Source organism: Oculina patagonica, chromosome 8, assembly GCF_052425735.1.
Source record: "Oculina patagonica isolate OP01 chromosome 8, crgOcupat, whole genome shotgun sequence".
NCBI classification, from domain to species: Eukaryota; Metazoa; Cnidaria; class Anthozoa; order Scleractinia; family Oculinidae; genus Oculina; species Oculina patagonica.
The window spans coordinates 23,718,270-23,745,897 of NC_135765.1; the positions used below are offsets into that span (position 1 = coordinate 23,718,270).

Sequence of the window (27,628 nt, forward strand, 5' to 3'; positions counted from 1 at the left end):
TTTTTACGACAACTTTGAATTGTTTGAAATAATGGCCGTTTTTATACTAGAGACGTGTTACCCGTCTGGACGAGCTTCGGCAAAAAAATTGTCGTTCGTCTGGTTAAGCGTCTCCAGTATAAAGACGGGCACAAGACGAGTTACCCATGTAGACGAGTTCTTTTCGAAATGTGTCTTCAAAGCCGGGATAACGAAAGGAAGCTCGTCTAGACGTGCACGTGTAACGCGTCTTGTGCCCGTCTTTATACTGAGAGACGCGTAACCAGACGAACAACGAATTTTCTGCCGAAGCTCGTCCAGACGGGGGAACACGTCTCTAGTATAAAAATGGCCAATGCCTAAATTCTAAATTTTACAGGACAAGGGAGAAATAACATTTAATAGCAACAAAAAGTGGATAAGATTATCGCTTTTAAATTGCCCGCGCGCCGCTATTTTGGATTTTATGACGTGTTATCAGTTTTTTTTAGTTCAGTTTAGTTCAACAATTTAAACTTTAGGGCCCCGACAGACAGGGAGTCAATTGTCGATAACAACAAGTTATCAATAACCTAATATAAAAGACTCAACTAAAGCTACTGCATGTCGAGTTTATATCGGTAACAAACTGGAAAATAATTTAGTCATCGACAACTATTTATATTTTTAGCCGGTCAAAAAAAACAGCATTGAACCAGGCAAAGTTTCTGTAGAGACCCTGGGAACGAGGTTGCATCAGTGTTGGCTGCCAGCAGTCTCGCCACCAAAACACTGATTCTGACATGCGCAGCGAACGCAATTAAGTTACCAGTTAGTTACCAGACTACTTCCATTCTTGTCCCCAGAGCTACTTGTGGGACTACCGCATAACAATTTAGTTAACTTTACCCTCTGGTGTAGAAAAGCGCTTTGTCGATTCAATTTAGTTATCGACAATTAACTTTCTGCTCTGTCGAGGCCTTTCAGAGTAATTCACACAGCAAACGATCGCCTCAAATTGCCTTGTTTGGGTTAAAAAAAGCGGTTGCCAGGTGTTTATGTACAGAAACTACCGGTTTGAATGTGTGCATACAGCCTAGAAGGAAAATTTGAAAGATCTCTGCTGGAGTTGAGCTTCACGTTACTTTATGACTCCAAGAATCGTTTTTGGACGTGGTTTTCTTGACATCTGAAGTGGAACTTTTTCTTGCAGTGGACGAAGGATTATGGCAAACTTTTTAGGCAGGCTAAAAACATTTATGCTCTGTACATTTTTGATTGCTATGGTTGCAATCATTGCAATGTTTTATTACTCTCTCAGATATTCATATTCTTCGACTCTGGAAATTAAGTATCTGGGAATGTTACAGATTGGAAAAGATATTCGAGAATGGGCATTGTTTACGAACCGTTCGAAATACGCTTTGTCGGCGAATTTCTCTCACGCGAGTTTTTGGACGCAATTAAGCGACGTTAACTTGCTTCAAGCGAGAATGCCCTCCAACTACTCCGACCAGAAGTTTAAAACTAAGGTATCGGAGATTAAGAATAACTATTACGGCGAAAGTATATCAAACAATGGATCAGATGCAAGTTTGTATCGCCACGAATATTCAAACAGATCAAGCATCGGCGAAGAGCAAAATGGAGTACGTGTACCTAACAACAGAAGCAATCTACATGTCGAGGATGAAAACTTATGTCCAAAAAACCTCTCGACGCTAGGTAAGCCCTGATTTCTTAAAATTGAAGTTTACTTGTGAATCAACTTACTTATTTACATATTCGCGTGAATTTCAACCGCCTCTTTCAGACTCAATATAAAGAATGCTTTATTCAAATAAAACAAAATAAAAAAGATGCAAATGAAGTAACGCTTCAGGGTTTTAAATGACGAAGCTTTATGAAGCGTTATCGGCACGCTTTAACGTCATTTTGAGAAATCATCGCATTTGAAGCATGCTTCATTCAGTGTGTTATTTCTTTAATAACTTTTTTAATGGGAAAGAAAGTTAATCAAAGTCGCAATGCTAATATTTTTAGGTAACTAAAATTTATTCTAGAACAAACCTTTTGTTGCAGTTACGCATCAGTGATGCGTAAAACTCACAAATTCTCTCTAAGAAACAGCATGAATTTACATGTAAATTAATGGCTAGAACGTTGCCTCTGTCAAGTATAATTCCTTGTAAGTCGGACAAGACATTGAAGATCTAACTCTAACACAGCTGACTTGTGAGATAAATTCAATCGGCGTGAAAGATCCGAATTTTTATTCCGACCAAAATATCCGTCAGACATAATTTAAGTAGTGTGTGCTATTAACATAATAATAAAAAACATTGGCTACATAATGTTTATAGAGTATAACCGAGTTCCGGTAGAAATCAGTATTAAAATTAAAGACTGTACTGGGACTTAGGGTATATTCGCCTTGGTCAGCGATTTACGACTGTTATTAGAGTTGTACCTTATTCTCATTTACTTATTTTCGCGTTACTGTACTAATTTTCGCGATTTTCCCAATTTCAAAATAATGGGGAAAAAACGTTGCACGAAATTTAAACACGCGAAAACTAATACCATATTTTGTATCAAAACAATAAAAATTTTAAATGTTTGGAACTGAAAATATCCCTCCTTGGAAATATCTTTCCGTCTCGTTAAGTTCGACTTTGACCCTTCCTCTGATTACCTTTTCCGTCAGCTTGTAAATCGGCCAAGATCTTTTAAGTACAGTCACCAAAGTTTCCGTTTGCACGGGCTCCTTGTCAAAACGAGAAAACCTTCACCTCCCCTTCCACCTCACTGTACATTCTCCTCACTTTTACTCCCTGGGACTCGTTTTCTCCTCTCTCTCTCTCTCCTCTCCCCAATCCTCTCCCGAGTACGAATCCAGGATGGCGCTCGGCCGATCAAAAAGCGCTCGCTCGCTAAAATACGCCTGTATTACAGGCTAGAGCTGGCCAAACGCACGCAACATTTCAATGCAACGTAGCAAAACATTGTTGTGCACAACTGGGACATGTTGCGCGCGTTTGGCCGGGCCTAAGTGAGTTTTCGTTGATCCGGTTCCGACGATGAATTTTCGTTGAAGCAATTTTTTGTCCTTCATGTACACGGATACGATCGAAAACGCTTATCGTTTTCATGAAAAACACGGTGCCCCCCGAGAGTGGAGACATTTGGAAACGAAGCCTTATCGTATCGGTGCGGACAGCAAAAACGGAGGATTTCGAAAACGCTGCGGTTTCGATCGTATTAGTGTGAACGATAGGCGGAAAACGAGTAAGTGTGGACAGGGCATTTACGGTGTTGAATTGCATCTCACACTACCTCAAACTGTGCATAAAAAGGATTAGATTTACAGAGAAAAGAGACGATATATCTTACTTTACGCTCAAAGTAGTTGGATTTTGATCACTGGGAATGGGAATCACAAACAAAAAAAAAACAATGGAACTGAACTGGGATTTGGAAAAAAAATTGGGACAACAGTACACACACTCTCCCTTCAGGACCATCTTTTGTCACTAAGCAGATAAATAAACGAGGTCTTATTTCTAGGTTTTATTCGGCTAAACATCTTTGCAAGTGAATGTAACTGCAATAACTGGACATTCTGCATCAAAATGCCTCAGAGAGATCATGGTAACACAAGATATAAGTGCAGAATATTATGATCTTTTAGGACTTTAATTTTATAATTAAACTATTGAACAAGTAAAATGTATGGACATGTTCAAAAAATAAATAAAGTTATCCTCAGAAATGTTCTTTTCTTATTCTAATGCTCGAGTTTTGGTTTTAGTTGGTCGTTTATTGGTAAACGCGACTGTTCCTAAAATGGAAGAAGTTGAAAAAGAATTGTCTGTTTCACATGGTGGCTGGGTGAAAAATGGCGGATGTTGGAATCCTACTGAATGCAAGGCAAGAGTCAAGGTGAGCCGTTAAATCGATTTACCTCTCTTTGATAGAGCGGTTTTCGGCACTTGAGTGACGAAAGTAATTCGCGTATGCATTACTACGCTTAATGATTAATTGGTTTAAAACTCTCGCACCACTTTCTCAGCCAATCAGAAGTAAAACCAATCGCCTGTGACTCGCTTGCGCACGTTTTCCCGCGCTTTTTGCTCGCCTGCATTTTTCGCTTTCCCCCAGCTACCGGAACCTGGAACAGGCTAAAAAACTGTATCTCATGAAACTGCATACAGAGGCAACAGATTGAACTCAGAGTGAAAAAAACGTAGTATTATATCCTGTTTAGCACAAAGAAGTAGCCAAACAGTCAAATTGCTCATTAAAATAGGCCTTATGCATGATAACGTCATATGCTCAAAATCCACCACCAAGCCTCGTTTACGCGAATTATTCTCAACCCTATGCCACGTTCATGCAGTTTTCATGTGGGTATTCTTTTCATCTTTGCTGCTTTGGGAATTCGTTAATGGTACAATTTACAAGTTTACACTTCGAAAGCGAGGCTTGGTGGTGAAACCAGCCAGTCTGACGTAAACATGCATACGGGCTATTGTAGATATGACCATAAATGGTGGAAATAACATGTGCGCGCGAAACACGCGCCATTTTTGTTTTTGATCTCGCGCGAAAACCACGCACGTGAAAACGCCTTAATTTGAGCCGGTCGACTTTGTCATGTGAATAAAGAACGAACTTTATTTCGAAAGAAATTTCGTTCCGGAATGAAAGTCATTCATTCGGGAATCGTGTAAACTGGCCCATAGTCTCAGCGTGGGTGCAGTGTCGTTCTTAGCATCTTTTTAAATAAAGGGTCAATTTCAACCTCAGTGGTTTTCTTATCATCATCAGATCTTAACATTTGTTCTTAATTACTATTTTCCTCTTTGTAAGTTGCATCATTTACGGCATAAACTTATCTCGTGTTTTTTCTAAGTTTACTGTTGCTAACAAGATATTTTAATTTGATGATTTCTCACCAGATGGCTTTAATAATTCCATATCGCAATCGCCAGGAGCAGTTGTCAATATTTGTTCGACATTTGCACCCTATGCTGAAGAAACAGAATGTGGACTACAGGATTTTTGTAATAGAACAGGTACTTTTAGAATAGCTATCCCAAATCTACGTTTATATTGTATTGGATCCACATTAAAGCAAGTACCATATTAAAGCGGATAGGCCTCACAATGTGTTAACTGCTACTGCACAAGAGGGGGTAAACAGGTTCGCTGATGGACGGATTTAGCTCTTTTCCGCCAGCTACGCAGGCTAGATTTAGCTTTAAAAGGCAGATTGATTGCAGAATTTTGTAAATTGGGCGGACTACGTATTTCAAAATATGGTGGATCTCAGATAAGCTGAAATTTTGGCTCAGATTTAGACTTTTTAAAACAACTTAAAAGTTGTCTTGGAGTTCGGATCGTGGATCCTATTCCTGAACTCGGCGGGATAAAGGATCTTTTGTTGGCCTTGGACAATATGTTGTCGTTTTGTCTATTTTTTGGTTTTGACGAGACTAGTTGTGCCCGTTCAAGTTTAACCTTGTTCACACTGTCTTTCATCAACAGGCAGAGCAAACCCCGTTTAACCGCGCCATGCTGTTCAACATTGGTTTCAATGAATCTTTGAAATTCGATCAGTATGAATGTTTTGTATTTCATGATGTCGACTTAATACCAGAAGACGATCGCAATGAGTACAGCTGCCCATCGTCTCCCAGACATATGTCAGTAGCAGTAGATACATTTAAGTACCTGTAAGTGACTGAATTAATTTTTCTTAAGCCAGTGAAACACTCAGTTGATTATCAGCTGGAAGTCGATAAAGGTAAGTAAACCGCCTTGGCGAGTTTTGCGGTGAAACAAGTGCTAGTTGATAGTTACATCACTTCTCTGAAAAGTGACCGAGCCCGCGGTTTTCGTTCCAGAAGTTGCTAAGCAACATGACATATTTTTAGGCGCGATTGCTTTCGGTGTACCCGTGAGTGCTCTCGCTAGTTTTTGACTGAATAAAAAAATTCGGGAAATCTTCCAGTGTTTTTACGAAGATTGGCCAAAACCGGCACTTATATATTCCCCCGACTGAAAATATGACAAGCTAAGTTCCTTGCCCCCGGGTGGGTGATATGGCCAGAAAATGTGAGAAGGCAAAGTTTTAAATGTCAAATAGAAACAAACTTAAAAGAAGATGAAAAGATTCAAATTTCACTAGAATGGCAATTTTTTTTTTGATATCCTGTCACAAAATCAAAGTTGATGAATTATCCATCCTTGTAGTTTTGTACTTCTTACACAAACACTTATTCTATTTTGCTCTGTAAAAACTTTTAATCCACTGATTTAAGGTGCCTTTACACGATAGAGAAAATTGGGTCGGACCGTAAAAATTTTGCCCCCTTTTTTTTTTTTTAAAAAAAAAATAAAATTAAAGGGGCCGCTTTTCTTTTTTTTTTTTTTTTTTTTTATTTTGTTTTCTTTTTTTTTTTTTTTTTTTCTCCTACCTTTATCTGTATATTAAGTGGCATTTGGCAATTCAATATGGAAATTAGGATAGCGAACTTTCGAATCTAGTAGCTGGGACACTACTTGGTTTCACACTAGAGCTCGTAAGTATAATCTAAGTGCTCACTTGAACTTTACTTGGTGACCATGGAAACTTTCGTAGTTCAAAGAAGCCGAAGTACGCCGCCACTGAGTATGATCTACACCACACTTGAGAACGCACTTGACCAATGGGAAATGGAAGCCAAATGAAAGCGGCGTGCAGAGTTGTCACGATTCTGAAGATGAGTGACAGCTTGTACCTCAAGTAATATACTTTGTCATCAAGTGTGAAGCCAGATGAAATATGCGACCTGAGATTTTCAAGTGCACTTAAGTCAAGTGCTTACTTGGAACTAACTTAGCTTCTAGTGTGAAGTCAAGTATTGTCACTTGAACCTTTTGGGCTTACGCTCAAAACGTCAGCATTTAAAAATTTGTTACGGCGGTTTATTTACGTTTATTATTCCAGCAGATAATTAACTACATTAAAATAATCTCGTTCCCAGATCTCGTCTACCTGCGAGATGTGGGAACGAGATTAACATTAATAATGAACAAGAGCAACCTTTTTTCACGATATTAATCAACTACATGGTAAATGTTTCTAACTGAAGAAAATCGGCCTTCAATCGCCATTTTTTTTATTCCAAGTTTTGATATCACATTTCTAGGACGAAATTGTCACATACTGTTATAAATATAATCACATCTGTTTGGAATTTTCATTTTTGACTTTGTTATCATTTCTTTCCAGCCTGCCATATGAAAATATCTTTGGAGGGGTTGGATCTTTCACAAGGGAACATTTTGAGCTTATCAATGGATTTTCAAACGAATTTTGGGGATGGGGAGGTGAAGATGATGATCTTTTCAGAAGGTACTTGTGTATTTTTTACAGCTATTTTAATTAACGTTGTCGGGTGAAAACGTCACAAGCCTACGAGACAAGACCGAAAGGTGGTCTGGGTATTCTTTTGAATTTTGCATAACAGAGAGGGTCTGAATGGGGGTATCACGATAATACTAAACGCTTAATCTTTTGGCTTTGTAACATAAAACAGTAAAATTTTAGGCATTTTAACACTAACAGTAAAAAAATTCACTGAAACAGTGAATTTTATCTAGTAAGAAACAAAAACCTCTCCAAAAAGGCCAATATTATTTTGTTCAGTATATGAAGAAGTTTTCGGCCATTTTCCGGCGATTTCAGATCATTTCTGAAAATTTTCGAAGACTACCAAATATTTCCAAAGACTGCCGAAGATTTTCGAAGACTACCGAAGATTTCCGGAGGCTACCAAAGATGTATATTTTTGGGTTGGGTGGGGGTGTGCCGCTGGGACTCTGAAACCCTTACCCTATACCAGACCATCTCCAGCTGAATTTGCAACCCTATACTAGACTAGATACCGAAAATCACTACCTTATTATTGTATGCCGTGTCTGCCATACGGTAAAAATGCCTGTCAAAATAACTGCCGCCGAGTCTTTCACTTCGTGAAGCGCATATGCAAGAGTAGACATGTTTTGTTACTTTCAAGTGGTAAAATTAATACGTTATCCATGTCATCTGGAGCCCTAAAAAATCAACCCAAGCAAAAAAGTGGTAGGGCTATAGCCCTACCAGGCCCTCCCCCTCCGTGATCCCTGGGTTTTTAAATTGATGTATCTGATAAGCTAAAGGAAAATAGCCGCAGAATAGGTCCTTTTGTTAAAATGGTAAATAGTGCTATCTGCCTGATAAATCGCTATCCAGTGGATAAGTTCTGGCAAAACAAACTACGCTATCCCCTGGATAGTGATTTTTCCTGTGGATAGATCATTTGGATAGTGTTGTTTATCCATTCGGGGCAACGCGGTTTTATTTAGCAGGGTAGGTACATAAGCGCTCCCTCTCAATACACCAACTCGCCTTTCACGCTTCATGCTCCGCCCCTTCTAAAAATGTGCCAGTTCTGCAGGGTTAACATTAATGTAGTGTGAACCAGACGTTTTTCTTTTTTTTTTTTTGTCAGAATAACTGCCAAGGGGCTCAAGCTAAAAAGACCAGCCATGCAAGTGGGAAGATATAAAATGCTCAAGGTTTTTCACTTCCGTAGTCACGGGGGTGATCCAAATCGGTAAGCTGTACAGTTCGTAAAGACTAATGATCTTAGTTTTGGCGAAATGTCTTCCCCTACTTGACAAATTTTTTTTATACAATTTTTATAAATAATTTTTATTTTTATATTTTAAATTTTAAATTTTATTGGCTTTGCTTTAATATAATGTTATAGTGTGATCTAGAGGCCTGTTTATATGAAGAATGGTAGGAGGGTAAACCCTACCCTCGGGCCATTGTCTACCGGGCGTTTATATAAGAAAAGTTGCCCCTGCCAACAGAGCCAAAAATTAGCCCTCCCGATCTCACGCATGATCACCCGTGGCCTCAGACTTGTCCCTGGTAGGCAAGTCAAGGGGTGTTTACATGGAAAAAGTTCAAAGCGGGGGTCACCCTACCCCCGAGCCAACTTTGCAATTTTTCATATAAACCGCTCGCAGCTATTTATAAAAAAAAACGTATAAAAGCTCTCTCGCTCGGGGTGGCTCGGCAAAGTCGGCATGGAAGGACCAGAAACAATCTTTCTCCATATAAACTGACCCTAAGTGATATTAATATTTGTAAAATAGTTTTTGTTTTACTAAACCTCTTAGATTAACTGCAAAATGAGCTGCCAAGATTTAAGCTTGACATTCATCGTTTTATTTTATTATATTATTTCCCATTCCATTCCATCCCCCCAGCCCAGCCTATTCCATTTCATCCCATTTCATTCCATCCCATTATGTCAATGACATCTTCGCTTCGAAACATTTCACTGTATTAACAGATTTTTCTTGTAAATCTTCACACAGTGTTGCTAAATTACACACTTCTGCTGAGCGGATGAGTACGGACGGCCTCAATTCTCTCAAATATGCCGTGCAGCAAGTGACAGTACTCCCTCTCTATACTATTGTGACAGCTGATGTGAAAGACGCCATGGAGAAAACAACATAGGGTTTTAAACCCTTCAGGCACTTTATTCTGATTAGACTATGTGAAGAACGTCTCCTGCGGCAACCACCAACAGTCATAGGCGGTAATGGTGTGAAAGGATTTACCAGACCGATGAAAGACCAGGATTTAAGCGGCGAGGCACAAGTTGCACTGGTTTCGGACTGAAGATGAGAGAGCCTGGAGACAGTATTGCGTCACCGAGCTTGCTCTCCTGTGGTGACGTTTATTCCGGATGTACGATGTGATTACCGTATTTTCACGGTAATCCGGCGCCCCCGGCGTTTATTAGGAACTTGCCCTGGTGGACCCGACGTTTATTTGACTTCTGCAGTTTTTTTTTGAGCCCGATTTTTATTAAGCACTGGTTTTTATTCGTTACTTTTGACAAAAATGTATCAGGCTTATATGCCTACAGCTTATTAAACCTTAAATAAATACGTGAGGGGCCTATTTTCAACTTTGTCTTGGAGACCCGGCGTTTATTCGATACCCGGCGTTTAATCGAGAAAATACGGTAACGGTTTATGAATGAAAATTGCGAGAACAATTAGACATCACGTCTTTTATACTCGTTGAACGCAATTAAAAAAACTTTAAAAACAATATAAACATTTAAATTGTGGTAGTTCGAAATATATTTCGCTTTTTGCGCCTCTCCAGTTGTCCGTCGTATAAAAATGTCACATTGTTCGTGTGTTCATTGAAATAGCCGATATGTTCTTAGACTTCATGTACGTCACCACGAAATGTCCCATCTTGGTGGGAGCGCGCGGTCATGGGTGACTACTTTGCGCGGAATGTTGAAACAGTTCCATTTCCTCTCAGAGTTCGTCGATGTATTTTATATAGTCTTTGGTGGGTTTTAGAAAAAAAAAAAAAAAGGGAAAAAAAACCTATTTCTACCTTGTTAAAAAAATTAAATAAAAATAAAACACTTTATTTAGGTGTCAATTTATTTAGCACAACTATGCTAATTGAGGTAAAAGGTAGGGTTAAGTCTGTGTCCGAGCCACGTGGCACATACAGCCGGAGCTTATCCCGGCTTCTGTAGCATTAAGCGACTAAGAGTATTGCTACTCCCCCCTGGATGGGATGCTAGTCCATCGCAGGGTTACCCCCAGCATTAAATTCGCTAATACCATTCATACACCTGGGTGGAGAAAGGCACTATGAGAGTTAAGTGACTTGCCCAAGAACACAACGCAGCGCCCCCGGCCAGGGCTTGAACCCGGGCCGTTCGGATTACAAGTCCAGCGCCCTAACCACTAGTCCAGGCTGCCTCCTTTGTAAACCTAACACCCTACCCACAGATAGTTATCTTAGTACATCGTCGTTGGAATTAACACCAGTAATATTCATTTGAAGTTTCTGTATTTCATTGTTATGTTTCCCTTTACAATGCTTCCATATTGCATAAGGCCGATCGTTCCTCCCCCGGCGGGTCACTCAAAAAAGTTTTATACGGGGAGGCTCCGCCTCGAGGTCCAACCCCTTACCCTTTTATATACCATTTTGATAAAAAAAGCACCCCTTTCGTATACCTTTTTATAGAAAAAAGGTACCCCTCTCAGATACCTACACGACACGTTATAAACTTAAAACAGGATGTTTTATTGGCATTTTTATGTAGCGCTTAATAAATTAAGACGATATAGCCATAAGTTGCGTCTGTTAAAAAGATTTAAATTTAACTATCTTAATGACAAAAATTCCTACCATTTCATATACCTATAAACTTGTGAAATCCCTACCATTTCATATACCTGAAGCCTGAAAAAGGTACCCCTTCCAGGGTGGATCCTCCCCGTGTAGGCCATTATAGGAAGTATGCCCCGGGGTTCCTCCTTATTGCCCAGTGTTTTCATGTGTTCTTTCTCTCTGGTGTATGCCCTTCTCGATGTCCAGAGAAATGAACGCCACGAATTGCAGACGTCTGCGCGCAGATGTGGAACAAATCTTCTGTTCTCGAATATGCCGGTCTGGCCGATCAGTTATATAAGCGGAAATGTTGTTATTACTCGCACATGTGCTGATACAAACGGTCATAACTTTTGAAATACTGAAAACGTACATGTGATTTTGCATATCAGTTTTAGCCGATAAAGTAATACACTTTTCGGCTGTGTAGAGTATACAGTCGAAGCTCTCTTAACGGACACTCTCGTAAGCGGACAGCTCTACTTACGGCCACCTTGTTAGAAACCCCGTTTTTACTCCCATACAAACTCTGTATTTTTACATTCTCGTAAGCGGACATTCCCGTAAGCGGCCGCAGACACTTTCCGAGATTACCACTTAGACTTTTTCTTTGTTTTTAAGCTCCCGTAAGCGGACAACGCAAAGAAAATCATATAAAAAACACTGAAAAAACCTCTGTATCTTGTATTAATCAATCAACTTCACATCGCCGTTCGTTACAATGATTTTACTGTAATTACAGTACCATATTAATCAGTGTTTATTTTGTCGTCATCCACGTCCGGTTACATTTCGAAACACCACTAACATGCATATTACCATTATGTTAGCTGGGCAAGCTCCCGTAAGCGGCCATCTATCCCCTACACCTCTAGTGGCCGCTTACAAAAACCATTCTCGTAAGCGGCCAGCTCCAGTTGCGGACAATTTTTTCGCGTCCCGAGGGTGTCCGCTTACGAGAGCTTCGACTGTAGTTATCAACTAGGTCCCGAAATTGAAATATTTGCTTCAAAATCAAGGCCATTTTTCAACCTTCGTTTGATGCCGATCAGAAGTGGTCATTATATCCTTGATTTCGCATTTCCAGATAAATCGAGGGGAAAGATGCTAGAAAAACTAAAAATGTTTATAAACAAATTGATATAAAAATTGTCGGTGTTCAATACGAATAAAATATTTGACAGCAGTTCAAAAAATGTCTATTTTTCTAATTTTTCAAACGTTGCGGCGGGTCCTGAAGGGGCAAAATATTTGATGGCTCTTAACGCGGCCTGAAAATCATTTTAAATCAAACCAAATCTGTTTTAGTTTTAGCCTCGGTAAAGTCTTTCAGTTGCCAGAGTTTCAGTAGCCTGCGAAAACAGCCGCCTCTCGTGCTCCGATCCGCTTGTTGCGTATCGGAGCATGAGAGGCGGCTGTTTTCGCAGGCTAGAGTTTCAGGCAAAATTATTTTTTGACGCGAATTTGAGTGGGTGTTTTAAGGAAAGACGGCCTCTTAATGACTGGTTCCTCGGGAAACCAGTCAATTTTGCTTCCCGAGAAATTCAATGTTTTGAGATAAAACCGTCCGCAATTGTCGATTGAGCATGGTTTTTATACTTAGGCTATTTCCGAAGGGAACAATTAACTGCACAACATAGCAATTATAGTTTAACAGGTATAGTTTTACTTCCACCAGTTTGCATCAATAAAGACAAAAGAATAAAGTTACCAAAAAAGATCTTATAGCATGCTAACAGTTTGAGTGCAGTTAACAAAAATATTCGAAACGTTAGCACTCAAGCTGACCCCCGCGATAGAAAAATGGATTGCGGGGTCACTCACAAAAAGGAATTACAGTGAGATGTGTTAAACAGTATACAAAATGTTACCGTGCTATGAGCAGAATTTTTGGTAATAAATTTTGTGCACTTATTGCTCGAACTCTCTGCGGAATCCGTCTTATTTTCTTTGAAGCGAGGTTTTTAAAAACTCTCTTTGAAGTCCGTCGTGGAGTAGAAAAACAAACCATTAAGAAACCTCACGCCATTTTTTTTTTTACTGCTAAAGTCGTCAGTCGAGGAGTTCCACCAGCTCTCGTTAACGTCAGTGAAGAACCGGACGCTACAGTGAGAATGAAAAAGAGGTCATTTTCGAAGTCATTTATTTATATTACTCAAACCGAGCGATGTCTTCCTTCAAACTTGGCCAGCCCATCTGCGATTGGTAATCCTAGGACATGTAACTTATTTTTCGTGATGTTATAGTGCTAAGTTTTCAAACCAAGTGTCAAGATCAAAATTCGTCACACATCACCTATCTGTTTGATCCAAATACTGGATGGCGATCAGGTCGAAATGTGCTTTACTTTACTGCAATAAAAAGACAACCTGGCTACCATTATTACATCTTTCTAGACGAAGATGCAGTTTTTCAATCAATCAATCAATCAATCAACTTTGTTTTTCGAGGATTGTGATTAACGAATTTATTCCTCCAGAAATGAAGAAGCTACAGCCGTTTAGAGCCGTGGAACAATGGAACCACGGGGCAAGTTGGACGTTTGGAAGAAGACATAAAATATGCAAGATTACTGAAAGATCACTGGTGATACCAACTTTGTGGTTTTCAGTGCACACCATTATAAAGCTATACAACACCTTTTTCCCTACCACGAGAAAGTAAGTTGGTGATCAATACACAGATGCATATTTACTGCGGTTGAGCTGAAGTTCCGTAGGCAAGCACTTATGTTTGTGCCTGTAACCGATGGTAATCCAACGCATCGTTCATACCCAAAGTCACTAATACAAATGTACTGACGAGATTACATTGAGACGATTCGACAAGAAGCTCCTATGGTTTACGGGAAGCGCTCTTTGTTTGAACATTTTAAGCAGAACTTGGATAATTATGTGATCAATACCCCGACATATTGTATGAATATAAGACGTCACCAATCCATTGTCCGGTATGCGCATTTTGAACGCGATTCTTTGTTAAGTTACCACATTTATTCGATTAAACGCCGCGGCGTTTATTCAATTTTCCGTGATTCGAGGGCGGCGTTTTTTCGAGGGCAGTGTTTATACGAAGGCGGCGTTTATTTAAAATTCAGTTTATTTCTTGCTAACAATAGTATGGTAAATGAACATTTGAATTTTAAAAAGAGAAAAAATATTTTAGTGTTTGTCTTAAAAGATATTTTCATTATCTTAAAAAGTCTTAAAGCATTGTTAAAATCAAGGAAAATACGCTTTTGAGGCTTGCTCAAACTTGATTACTACTGTATATACGTTTGCTTTTTGCCTTTTTTGTTGGAATAAACGCCGCATCGTGATGCGGCGTAAGTGCAGCGTTTATTCGAGGGAGGCGTTTAATCGAATAAATACGGTAAACAGAAACTTCCATAATTAAGCTTCTACAGATTGTGCTCGACAAATGTTGGGCATTTTTTGGCTTTTGGAGCAACCTTTTTTCACGGAACAAGCAACCGCAAGCAATTTGCTACGGCCAAAGCATAATTTATGGGGGATTTGAGACTTTCGGACATGACATAAACAGTGACAGCTAAGACTACAGAGGAGGAACCAACGTTTCGCGCTTCCAGATGGGCACTTACACTCTTTTTCAGATTATCCTTATGGCTTTGCTTGTTTGTGTATACATTTAGACTTAGATTTAATGCCATTAAATTGAAATAAATAAAAAATAAATACATAACGAAGATACTTAGCCGCCATTTTGAGCTATAAGAGCTCCAGATGATCACGAAAATGCTACTGTAGAAAGCAATTATTGCATTTCAGTAACAAGTTTTTCCTTTATTCGCAATCTATTGAAGCTCATCCGCAATTTTGTAGAGAGCATGTAAGCTCGTTAATATAGTCATTTACTGAGTTTTTGATGACTTCTAGGGTTTCAACAAACGCCAGTTCGAGAATGATTTTGGAAAGCCAAGCGAAACCAAGCCTGTGCGCGTGCTTAGAAAAATATTAGAGAATCTGAATGTGGCCCAACTAATACGGAGAAACGGTCCAAATTTATGAACTGCTAGCTTTACACTTGTGGGAGGCGGGGTGGCCTAATGGTTAGTGCGCAGGACTTCGGATCGAGCGGTGCGGGTGTGAGCTCTCACTGGAGCACCGCGTCGTGTTCTTCGGCAAGACACGTCACTTTCACTGTACCTTTCTTCCTCCAGACCTTTTCTCCAGAAGTTGTAAACCTTCCAGTGGCATACGGACACATTTACTAGCTATTTTTGGACATCAAGAATAACATTACTGTCCTTTTGTAAGTTTACTAAATATCACTCTACTTCCTGAAAATCGTTTAGTCATTTTCCACTTGGCAATACTAAGTTTTCACTGATGCTTCGGAACAGCCACAGAAATATTTCGTCACAAGGAGGCGCATTCCTTCCTTCCTTCCTTACTTCCTTCCTTCCTTCCTTCCCTCCTTACTTCCTTCTTTCATTCACTAGACAAATTAATTCAGTCAGGTCGCAACAAGGTCGTGTGAACCCTTCTACAAATTTATTATTAGTAGCCTTCAGTTGTGTAAACTTGCCTAACGTCGGTTTAACATTCCTTAAGTGCCACTGTCAGAGAAAGTGTTCCAGACCTTGGAAGTCGGGGTCAACCGATTTTCCTGAAACTTACTGCAGAAGTTGGCCTTGATGAGATATTCTAAAAGCCATTTGGGTTTGGTTTTCTGACTTTTACTTTCAAAGTTCCAGGGGTGGTCCCATATTGAGCCTTCAAATCATGAAAAATCCTGCTTTTGAAGGAGTAAGTTTGCACTTGTATAAAATCAAACACACAAAACCTTTTGACTAAATACTTGTAGGCTGTGATACTACTATAAATGCTCTTTCATTTCATATATGCTGATTTGGCATAGAGGGTTCTGACAGTGTGAGGCATAACACGAAATTTGGCCAACTTTTGATGAGAAAACCACTACCCAAAATTGCCAAAATTTAGATGTTCATATTTTTTAACTGCCTAACTAGAAAAAAAGGACACTTATATCAGGAGTTATCCCAATGCATGTAGAACAAAATTCAGTTGAGAAAAATTTGGGCCGTGTAATGTTTTAGTTCTTTAATGACCCATTTTGAAGCACACCCTGACCTAATTTGCATATTGTCAAAACCAAAAGTTTAGCATTCATACTTATTTTATTTATTGTTAAACACTTTAATTTGCCTTGGCGAGGCTTAAAGTTCTTAGGAAAGCTGTTGTTAGCAGTAATAAGACGAGTAAACATAAATTTTGACTGTTAAAATTAGCAAAAATTAAAAAACACAATACTGAAAAAAATCAGTTTGTTCCCCTCCAAAGCTTGTTCCCTAAAATATAATGTGCATACAATACAGGAGTCCGTATAACGTCTACGTAATAGTTTACTATACTAATAAATACACTTCTTTGAAACATATCCATGCTGAACTTGCTAAAACTTAACTTACCAAAGCGTATTAAACGTTCTTATAGTAAAGGTAAATTTCCATATCTTTGAAAATCGTGCGAGTACAAACATCCTACGGCCAAATCGTATTTCGCAATGATCGCTTCATTCTGCATTTGATAACAGAAGTCCTTAATAGTCCCTTACAATCAAGAAACGTTTCTGAGCAGCCGCTCAGTTCCTCGCCATTATGCCATAGTTTTGCTATTTTGGTTGCACGCTGTTCATCCGCCATTTTGGATATGGTCGCAAGAGAACTGGGGCGAGAGTCGCCTGGCTGAAAACGTGTGGACCCAACGTTTTTCAAACGAAACTTCCATAGAACTCATTAAGATACCTTTAAAATGTACTGAGAAAATTATTTTTGTTTTCAAATTAGCCTCTTTTGACGCTATGTTATAAACTTGTTGACATAATATTAAGACTTTTTCATTTTGGTCGCATTTTATTAGACCTAGCCCCCGAGACCTAGCCTGGGAGGAACAATTGATAATGCGACACAAACCAAATGGCTTATTAAAATCATTCTTATAATGAAATGAAACAAGTATCAACACGTGTTTTATCTCTGGTGTCGAGTGAGGGCCATTAAAATATTCTCTTTTCGGCAGATTACACTTCAATAGGGTATAAAGGAACTACATCACAGTTGAAAAAAATGGCAATTTTTTAAAGTTTTTCGTCATAATCAGGCATTAAAAAAAACATCTGTGTTTTTTCTCAGGTTTTGATAACTTGCAGAATTACTCTGTTGCCATTTTTTATGTGAGAAAAAATATTATTTTTAGACAAACTTCAATTTGGAAGTAATTGAAAAATGGCTAAAAAACCCGTGGCTGATTGCTTGATCAAGAGGAGTGTACGTAAACGGCAGTGTCTGCCTTAAACATGCATGAACTTTACTCTGCCCTCCACAGAGGCCTCTTCTTTAATTTTTTGTAAGGGCTGGGAAATGGGGAGAGGTGAAAAGTTAGCGCGAGCCTGAGGAGTGAAAAACAAAAGCGCTCGGGGACACTGGGAAAGAAGGAAGGAAAAATCAATAGTAGTGCCTTCTGTCCTCAAATCCTAATATAAACGCTAACCATATCCGCATAATGTAATGTCACTTATATTAGAGTAACCGATGTGCTTTTTAAGCAAACGGCAATGGCTTGCACGACTCGAGGGCTCGCACATTGTCAAGATTCGATGGTAGGCTCTTACCGATAGTGCTCGTAAAAAAAGCATTAAATGCTTAAAGCAGTGCTCGTTTATTGCCAAAAAAGTGCTAAAATAATGCTATTTTTTTTTAAAAAGTGCTCGTGGTTTACATAAAAATGCTCTCTCTTTTCCGATTTTTTTAAACATAGAATATTACATTTTTCAGATTTTCAGTAACATTTTTCATTTTTTTGCCTTGGCTGGCTGTCTTCCATTGTTCCTCGATGAAAACGTGGATGACGCCATCTTGTATCGAGTGTGATGGACTGGGTTTTTAGAAGGAAAACGCTGACCTATCAAATCTATTCCTCAGGCCTCCTCGGCTCCTGTGACTAAAATGAGGGCAAAATGCATCTGGGTTCTGGGAGGCTTTGGACGCCATAAAAAAAGTCAGATTGTGCTTTTTAACACAAAATTATACAAATAATCAGTCGAAAATCCAAAATAATGCTAGCAGTGCTTTTTGGGATAAAATGTAGAAAAAAATGCTCGCGAAGCCAAATAATGCCAAAAAAAGTGCTAGCACTATCGGTAAGAGCCTATTCGATGGCGTTTGCCTATAAGGGCCTGTTTACATGGAGAGAGGGTGCCCCGGCTAACCGAGTTACCCGGCTAGAAGGGATGAAACATAGCCCGCCTTAACATGCAGAATTCACAGCCCTTCTACCCGAGTTGAGACAGCGTCAGTAAAGCGTGTCACAGCGTGGGAAAACCATGTAGCTCCAAATGATTGAAGAAAAATATGATTTTTTACTAAATAATCAAGGCTAGCCGTCTTTAAACCTATTTTATTTTGATGTGCAAGCTCTTAGAACTTTACTACGTCCAATTATGGGGGAATTCAATCGAAATTCAACAGTCTTTGGCCGCCAAATTGAAATTAAATTTGTTGTTTCGTGAGTAAGGATAATCATTCCTACGAAAATTTCGAATTAATTAGCTGTTGCTCAAGAAAAATTTTCCAGCCTACAGATAAAACTAATTTGATCTAATTTTGGTCAAATAGCACTGTTTGGGTCCAGAATTTATGAATTTTATGCCAACACGCGCGAAGACTTATCCCGGCAAGCTGGGATAGCCCGGGCATAACCGTTTACATGGCAAAAAGCTATCTCGCCTAGAAGGGTGCCCCGGGCAAGTAGACCGAGTGCCCCGGCAAGGCGGGTTTCCCGTCTTGCATGTAAACGCTTCGATGCGTGTTTTAAAGAAACGTATGGAAAGTTGGCTCGCCCAGGGTAGCTCGGTTGGCCGGGTAACTCGGTTAGCCGGGGAACCCGCCTTCCATGTAAACAGGCCCTACGTTCTACCCGCTGAACCCACGCAACAAGCCGGGAGGATTTAAACGCAGAAATTAATGGAAAATTAAAAACGTAACTGAACGCTTTATATCCCAGCTACATCATTCAAATTTGTTTGATTAAATATTTTGCCTAGAAGCTAGGCTCCTTCGGATAGTCCATCAGATTCCCATAAGACACTGTAATTTGTGACGGCGTTGCATATCCTTCCAGATGGCGGTCAAAACCGTGACCGGCCTGAAGATCTATTATTCTCGTGTTGTGCTAAAATAATAAATACCGTGAGTCAACTCTCGTTATAGCAACACGCTTGGGACGTCGTCGTTTAGTGTCCATATTAGCGAGAGTCCGTAATAGCGGGATGTGAGGGAAAAAACGTTCAGTAATATAGACTGTTTTTTTAAGAACTGTAACGTGCTCATCAATAGTTCTAGCAGAGAAACTACGCAGTAGCCGTTGGGTACGGAGCATGACAATGGTTGAAGGTTAATTCCGTTTAAGGTAAGCACTCGTCTGGAAGAAAAGGTTGCAGTAGTTTCCTAAATCTAACCTGAGTTGTCGTTTTTCTGTTGTAATTCACCAGTCAGGTCACTTTGACTGCTAAGCTGAAGGAAATGGTGAGCGCACCTTTGACATGCATGTATACGAATGTGGCTATTCTTGCCAACTGCAACTAGGACTGGTTTTCGGTCTTGTGCATCATTGTAGAGTTGTGACAACATTTTGATGTCGATTGATGGCTCTTATCTACACCATATACAATATACATGCTGTTACTTGTTTCTCATCATTATATGAGCATGATTGTCATTTCAATATAATAAAAATTCAAATCAGTACTGCTTTTTGCGAATTTCCAGAGTTAAAACTGTCCCTAAAATCAAACGTTTACCTTTTTTTTACTAGTTCTTCTGGCCGATCGTTAATTTATTTAGCTGTCTTAGCTTGGTGAGGCACACCATTATGATCATTACGTGTATTAAGTCAGTTTTAAACTCGAAAAAAAAAAAAACAGTAGAAATTTTAATTTTTAACGATATGACAGGCGGAAGTTCCAGGAATACGATTCAACATAAATCTAAAAACAAAAACAAAAACTCTTGAGCCACTGTTGGCCACCTAGTTGATTTTGGGGCCCGTGTCATATGCTTAACAGTCAAGTTCCACCCAGGTCTAATAAAATGTGACCAAAATGAAAGAGTGTCACGATCAGTTCTGTCTTTAAAGTTGAGCAAAGGACTTTTGTTGGAAAAAAAACCTCTGAACAGGAAAACTTCATAATGTAAAACGCGTAGGTTGAGTCCACACGTTTTTAGTCAGGCGACTCTCGACCCAGTTCTCTTGCGACCACATCCAAAATGGCGGATGGACAGTGTGCAGCCGAAACAGCAATGGCAAAGAACTGAGCGGCTTCAGAAATGTTATTTGATTGTAAGGGACTATAAAGGAATTCTGTCAACAAATGCAGAATGTAACGATCATCAGGAAGTACGATTACGCCGTAAGATGTTTGTACCCGCACGATTTTCAAAAATATGGAAACTTACTTTAAGTACTTGAAGAGCGTTTAATACGCTTTGGTAAGTTAAGTTTTGGCAAGTTAAGCATGGATATGTTTAAAAGAAGTGTATTAGTATAGTAAACTATCACGTAGACCTTATACGGACTCCATTTATTGTATGCACATTATATTTTAAGGAACATGCTTTTGAGAAGAACAAACTGATTTCATCAGTGTTGATTTTCTAATTTTTGCTAATTTTAACAGTCAAAATTTATGTTTACTCGTCTTATTACTGCTAACAACAGCTTTCCTAAGAACTTTAAGCCTCGCCAAGGCAAATTGAAGTGTTTAAAAATAAATAAAATAAGTATGGATGTTAAACTTTTGGTTTTGACAATATGCAAATTAGGTCAGGGTGTGCTTCAAAATGGGTCATTAAAGAACTAAAACACTACACGGCCCAAATTTTTCTCAACTGAATTTTGTTCTACATGCATTGGGATAACTCCTGATATAAGTGTCCTTTTTTTCTAGTTAGGCAGTTAAAAAATATGAACATCTAAATTTTGGCAATTTTGGGTAGTGGTTTTCTCATCAAAAGTTGGCCAAATTTCGTGTTATGCCTCACACTGTCAGAACCCTCTATGCCAAATCAGCATATATGAAATGAAAGAGCATTTATAGTAGAATCACAGCCTACAAGTATTTAGTCAAAAGGTTTTGTGTGTTTGATTTTATACAAGTGCAAACTTACTCCTTCAAAAGCAGGATTTTTCATGATTTGAAGGCTCAATATGGGACCACCCCTGGAACTTTGAAAGTAAAAGTCAGAAAACCAAACCCAAATGGCTTTTAGAATATCTCATCAAGGCCAACTTCTGCAGTAAGTTTCAGGAAAATCGGTTGACCCCGACTTCCAAGGTCTGGAACACTTTCTCTGACAGTGGCACTTAAATCGACCAAACCCGGCACGATTTTTCTCCAATTTTCCCTTTATATCCTTAACTCACCGTGACTTATTGAAATTGACTAAAGTTATTCGCATAGTTACGGAGACTATAAGTAGGTCCCCGGGTATTAATCCATGGTACGTAAAAAATACTAGAAAATAATGGAAGAAGAAAGAAACGATATAAACTGCGATAGGCTCTCTTTGCAAAGTAGCCTCACTGTGTCTCTCTTTTACTCAACAAGACTCTTGAGGGGTCCCGGGAAGCTGTATCCAAACATCTCGAAGTTGGCTCTGAACATCTCACCAAGGATGTTGATCCATTCTGAGGGAATCTGCGAATAATAACTGATTATAGAAGAGGCTGTATCGGATTTATTACTCGCGTGAGCGTTGAATACCTTTGCCTGTTCAGGTGATAACCGTGCCGCCACTTTAAAATCTGATAAATCTTGATCGAAAGTTTCGTAATGACCTATAAAGTCATAGTTTATGGCACACATGCCACATATGTTGACGTAATTGTCCCAGTGCCAGTCCATAACCGGGGTGCTTCTGTTGCTTCCTTTGGTTACTAAATATTCAATGAATTCACGGAAAGTGATGTCATTGAGCTGCTCAAGTGCACTCTGGGAAGCGTCTGGACGGAAGTTTTTCAGAATCTCTCTGCCGTGAAGTTCAAGCATTGGACGATCAAATTTCCTTGGATAAACAAATTTGTCTTTGTATGCAGACAGAATGCGTTCAAAAGGCTCACGAACAAACGTGAACTTGAAATATTCAAGAAGCATCTGATTTTGCTGGTCAGGGGGGAACTTACGCAATCGTAGCTCCCCTCTTTCCTTGTTAAATCGATACAGCATTGCCCTCAACTGCCTGGAAGCAGCCTTTGGCGTTACACAGTAGAGTATTTTAAGGGATGGAATCACTGCTATGTGGAAAGGGTCTGCGGTCGCATTGTGGCCAGTCTTCTCACAGAACTTCTCAACCAGCTTTCTTCGTTCGTTTTGCCGCACCTCTCTTTGAGTGTTTAACCTTGAGGATTCCTAAAATGTAAAAAGGATATAATAGCAGAGTGCATTTATTTTTATTTAAAGGAGCTATATCACGAGTATTTCGCAGATTTTTGTGTAAACTGTTCTGAAATTAGCCGCACGACTTACAGGGGAGAATACATTGGTAGTGATCACAAACTAACAGGCCATTTCCGAGTTACCTTTAACCTATCATGTTTCAAAGCGAGTCTACGTGCGAAGCCATTCATATGAAAATGAGTTTCACCTACAGGTCCATTTTCATGCAAATCAAAATCATTTTCATTTGAATGGTTTAGCACGTAGACTCGTTTTGAAACAGAAGCAAATGGTAACTCAGAAATGGCGTATTTGAGAATCAAGTTGGCCCGTGAAATAAGGCAAATGCAGCTTGGAGACTAGCTGTGGAAGAGACTAGACTAGCTCATGCTGCTAGGCCTGACGACACTCACTGTCATTCATATTGTTATTGCAATTCATTTATACCAGTCTGGGTACCATACCTGTAAATATAAATCCTGCTTTCTCTGTGCATTTTGTCGCAGTTCTTTTGGAGGGTTAACGCTCAATGATTCCTGAAATTAAGAGAACAAGTATATTCTTTGTTTTTACGTGACTTCTAAACAATTTTAAAATCCAAAATTGCAAGGCCTACTGAGGTTTTGACCTTTTATTGGCCATAACACTCCCTCATTTCAGCTTGAGAGCATCCTTCGTCTTTTAATAAGGGCATTTTGAATTTCACAGTTTTCACGCCACACGACATGAGTTGAGTTGAATATTCACTAGTTCATGAAGGTGAGCCGATCGCTTTTTTATATAGCAGAAGTGAATTGATTCACTTTTGCAACAAATTTTCATTGATTTTCGACTGCCATATTGGTGCCCCTCCGGGAGACACAAATATGGCGTTTATATACTGAGTACTACAATTTGTGTGGAACATTTTGACGAATAACTCGAGTACGGATTACCGCACATTTCTGAGACTGGGACAATTAAATTGTCTCTTAGCTTCAATTACATTTTAAATTCTTGAATTTTCTACTCAGCAGTTTTGGTTTTACTTTTCCGTGACATGAAAATGAAAACCAGCCACGGTAGGCTTATTTTTTTTTAATTTGGGAATTTTCTTCCCGGAAATTTCTGTTCCATTCGATAGTACTTTCTCTTAGGCATTTTTTAGTGAGAAAGATAACCATACCTGTAAATACGAAACCTCCTTCATCGGGGTCTTGATGTGACTTTGCACTAAATTAAAATTGCAAAAAAAAAATGATTATGAAAGGTAGCTAAGGAGGTAGAAATTATTGCTGTGCATATAAAAATGATTATCACTGAGTTCCGTACAGTTTATCTTGATTCAACGCCGACTAACGATTCAACGATGGTCATCATCAATAAGAAAATATTGGTCGTAATACAATTTTTCTTGTTTTTATATGGCTTAAGCTAGCGTGATGTGATTAGCAAATAGTCAGGGCCGGATATATAGAGGATATTACATGGTTGCGCGGAGATATGAAATTTATCTTCGAGTGTTCAAATCTATATCTCACGAGTGAGCGCAGCGAACGAGTGAGATATCGGTTTTGAACACGAGAAGATAAATTTCATATCTCTAAGCAACCATGTAATATTCTGTTTATTATATAGACCAACTAATTACGATGTTTTTGGCGATTTTTCGAAGATTTCCGAGGATTTTCCGAAGATTTCCGAAGATTTTCAAGATGTTGTCCGACGGTCATACGAATGTTTTCGAACATTTTCCAAAAATTTCCGAAGCTAACCGAAGATTGCCGAGGAAGATCCGAAGATGTTTCGACTTAATATCGATAAACTTTGGCTCATTGAGCTATAAAACGTGGCAAACTGCGAGATGATTGTTCAAAAATGATATCCACACATGTGTGGATACCCCTTTTTCTCGATTTGCTACCACTCGCTAAAGCACTGCATTCTATATAATAAATTCCCGTAATGCCCACAAGCATTGTAAGCGCGATGTAATTGTGCCGCTGACTGGCAATACGCGGGTAAGCCGAAAAGCCGGCCTTGTAAGACCTCTTGTCGTAAAGTTGAATAGATAAATAAAATAATATTAAATATAAAATGAATAAATGTTCGTCGAACGGTGACTACAAGGTAAGTACCCTTCGCGTAATTTCCCAATGAAGAGATTTCTTTAAATGAGTGATTTTAAATTAATGCAAATAATAAATCTGAAATTTATCCGCTGAGGTAAATGGTAAAATTTACTGGCCTTGCTAAAGCGTCGAATGTAGCATAAGATATCTGAAAAGTGCACTAAGTTTAAGAAAACTTTAAGGTTAAGGATAATGTTAATTTTTCTATTTAATTATACGTTGTTGTGGAATATTTCTGATTGCTTAGAAACGATTGATTATGACATAAGAAAAGCCGTTTTCAAAACAAATGGCTTCCGTTTGAATTCATTGCAAATTCTAACATTAAATTGGTACGGTTGGATTAAACAACATAATTCTAAAATACTGTTTCGCATTAGTGTATTAATTTACCATATAAACCTAGAAACAAACTTAAACTCATTCAAAACAGATTAACAGTTTTATTCAGCTTGCCTAAGGGCAACTTTGGTAACGGTTGTGCTAAGTTAAGAATTGTAAAATTCTAATTATGCTATTTAGGAAGATCTTGCTAAGAAATTGATTAATTAGACTTCTTATAAATTTAACAAGCTCAGAGGCCATACTGAGAGGATTTGAAAAACCGAGGATTGTATGAGTTCGTAAGAAGTTTATAATTATACGGCTTTCTTTGTCGCGATGTTGTCTCACGGTTTTTGTCTTTCAAAAGTTCGCCAAAGTTAAATTTTTAGTAAATTGTGCTTGTTTGTTTGGCAAATATAATCAAATTCACAAATACGTGGGTTTGCATAAGAAGCAGACACTTAAAATAATTTTAAAAAAACATGTTGTTTGCTTCTCAATTCCTGTTAGATTCTTGATCGCAAAGAAAATCAGCTCAGAGCAAATATTGAGGTAATCTCACTAGCGTCAAAATTGTTGCGCCAGTATTGAACTTAAACTGAAGTGATCTGACGTCCCTAATAATTCGGTCCATTACGGATTTTATTCAATTTATTTCGTATTTTCGACGTTTTTCTAAACCAGTCTAGACCGGCAGTTTTTTGTGATATTTGAACTTGATGCGGCGTATTATTAGCACGCTCTTTCACATCTCACAGTGAAATAAGTTTATCAATTAATTAAGGTTTTGGACATCTGAGTCTTTCCTTCAATATATTATTATACAGAACGCGATAGAATGGCAATTCTCCAACGCAATACGACAGGAACACAAAGCCTTACCTAATTCGACGTTAACGCTCTCTCTTGTGCTATACCGTAAGTATCCAGTGTAAAGCAGTAGAATTGCAGTTGTTAAGAAAATCAAAAGCAAGATCTGATTTTTTGTTTTCATCGTGATAACTTCACTTGGCCTAAGCCCCGAGATCGTGGAGTGCTAAGCCTGACTATTCGGTGACGTCACTGGCCCACGTGAGGTTCAAGGTCCTTTTATGAATGAAGCCGGTGTAAACGCATACCGAACTCAGCGAGGCAGTGAATTTTTTGAATTTTTTTTCTTGCTTCTTTTTTCCATTTGTTTATATTAGAAATTTACTGCAATGATCATTTACCACTTTCCTATACATCCGCAGTTCATATATGAATCATTTTATATAAATTACATTATATTAGTCTTGTAGGTAGTGTAAAGTAGCTGTGCAGTATTGTAAGTAAGCGGGGAAACAACGGCACTTTATTGTATTATATTGACATTAACGTAAAGGAGCTGTTTCGGTATTGTAAGTAGCGTTAGCAATGGTAGAAAAAATGCACTGTAATATAAGAATTGTAAGTACTGTTAGAAGTGTAAGTATGTAAATACGTTTTTTGTGTGTTACAATAATAATAAAAAAGAAAGTTGACGGGCATAGACGGTGCTCTTCGTAGATCTAGATAAAACTTTCATCAAGGTGAGTATGTAAACTTTCGTTCCCGTATTCACTCGTTAATTGATTAATCTGGGTATGCCGTCACTGATTGAAAGCAGTAATTAACATGTCAGAGTTTTCTAAGGGCTGGTTTATTTACACTGTATGAATTTCTCGCATGTGACAAGCTTACAACAAGCCTATGACATAACGTATGACCATGCACACACACGCGCGCGTCTGTCGTAAGAATGTGGTAGGTTGGTTCACACTAACACCGCTGTCCTCCCTGTTACACCTTATTCGAATGGCAATATCTCCCAATTCGTATGGCGAAAGAAAAACCAAAGATAAAGCAAACTATAATAATTGGTCCGAGAGCAAAAGGTGGTCTTGGAATGCCTGATTTTGACGTAATAAAGAATGCTCTAAAAGCAGCCTGGATCAGAGGACTCGATAGCGGTTACCCTATCGCGAACTGGACTATTATTCCTGTTACCTTGTCAGAAAAAGTTGGTGGCCAATTTTTCCTCAAATAACTGAAATTTTGATCTCAAATATCTTAAGCTTTCCACTCATATTTTGATCAACTTTTTTTCATCTAACCATCTTGATCCATTCCATGAACAAAAATTTACAAAATTACCCACTTCTTTATTCTCGCTTATTTTCACGAGTTCCACACGTTAAAATAAACGCAAAAATGAGGCTTGCGCAAAAAAGTGTTGTTTATTCTCATATCCTATCCCACTTTAAGAAAGCTATATAAGGTCTAAACTCTTTTTGATTCTAGAATACATATTGGAGGCAGGAGTTAACATTAAACTTTTGGTGTTCAAATCATTCCTCACAATTGGCAGACTTCCTAAGTGAAGTGACGGTGCTGTCCATAGATCTGAATAAAAATTTTCTCAATGTTAAATCGTGAATTTAAGTTAGTTCTTACATACATTTGTTTATTGATTGATCTAGGCACGCTTTATACTTCT

The 27,628-nt window shown here is 38.7% G+C and overlaps 2 protein-coding genes and 1 pseudogene across 3 annotated transcripts in view; 2 read left to right on the forward strand and 1 right to left on the reverse strand.

The window, feature by feature from the left end:
* Positions 1-834: 834 nt before the first annotated feature.
* LOC144662424 (beta-1,4-galactosyltransferase 1-like) lies at positions 835-10,354 on the forward strand. Its single transcript, XM_078523226.1, has 7 exons — positions 835-1,683; positions 3,770-3,900; positions 4,920-5,036; positions 5,509-5,696; positions 7,238-7,360; positions 8,499-8,603; positions 9,379-10,354. The coding sequence occupies exons 1-7, from the start codon at positions 1,185-1,187 to the stop codon at positions 9,521-9,523; spliced, it is 1,308 nt and encodes a 435-aa protein (XP_078379352.1). The 5' UTR covers positions 835-1,184; the 3' UTR covers positions 9,524-10,354.
* A 2,981-nt stretch (positions 10,355-13,335) lies between these two features.
* LOC144664218 (uncharacterized) lies at positions 13,336-15,199 on the forward strand (annotated as a pseudogene).
* Positions 15,200-15,715: 516 nt separating this feature from the next.
* LOC144663583 (carbohydrate sulfotransferase 11-like) overlaps positions 15,716-27,628 on the reverse strand; it is a 43,652-nt gene continuing 31,739 nt past the window's right edge. Inside the window, exons 1-5 of one of the 2 annotated variants that reach the window (XM_078524596.1) lie at positions 26,014-26,123; positions 23,862-23,908; positions 23,161-23,232; positions 21,635-22,669; positions 15,716-15,800 (exon numbers count right to left, since the gene is read on the reverse strand). In XM_078524596.1, coding sequence (XP_078380722.1) covers positions 21,857-22,669; positions 23,161-23,232; positions 23,862-23,885 — 909 coding nt within the window. In that variant the 5' untranslated portion in view covers positions 23,886-23,908; positions 26,014-26,123 and the 3' untranslated portion in view covers positions 15,716-15,800; positions 21,635-21,856. Of the gene's footprint in view, positions 15,801-21,634; positions 22,670-23,160; positions 23,233-23,861; positions 23,909-26,013; positions 26,124-27,628 lie in introns of those variants that run through there. The other variant, XM_078524595.1, reaches the window with a different exon arrangement.

What these genes read in the sequence shown, in the direction of transcription:
- LOC144662424 (XM_078523226.1), top strand. Translation starts at nt 1,185, where the DNA reads ATGGCAAACTTTTTAGGCAGGCTAAAAACATTTATGCTCTGTACATTT. An exon ending in AAAAAACCTCTCGACGCTAG is followed by an intron (nt 1,684 to 3,769) that starts GTAAGCCCTGAT and finishes TTTTGGTTTTAG; the next exon opens with TTGGTCGTTTATTGGTAAAC. An exon ending in GATGATGATCTTTTCAGAAG is followed by an intron (nt 7,361 to 8,498) that starts GTACTTGTGTAT and finishes TTTTTTTGTCAG; the next exon opens with AATAACTGCCAAGGGGCTCA.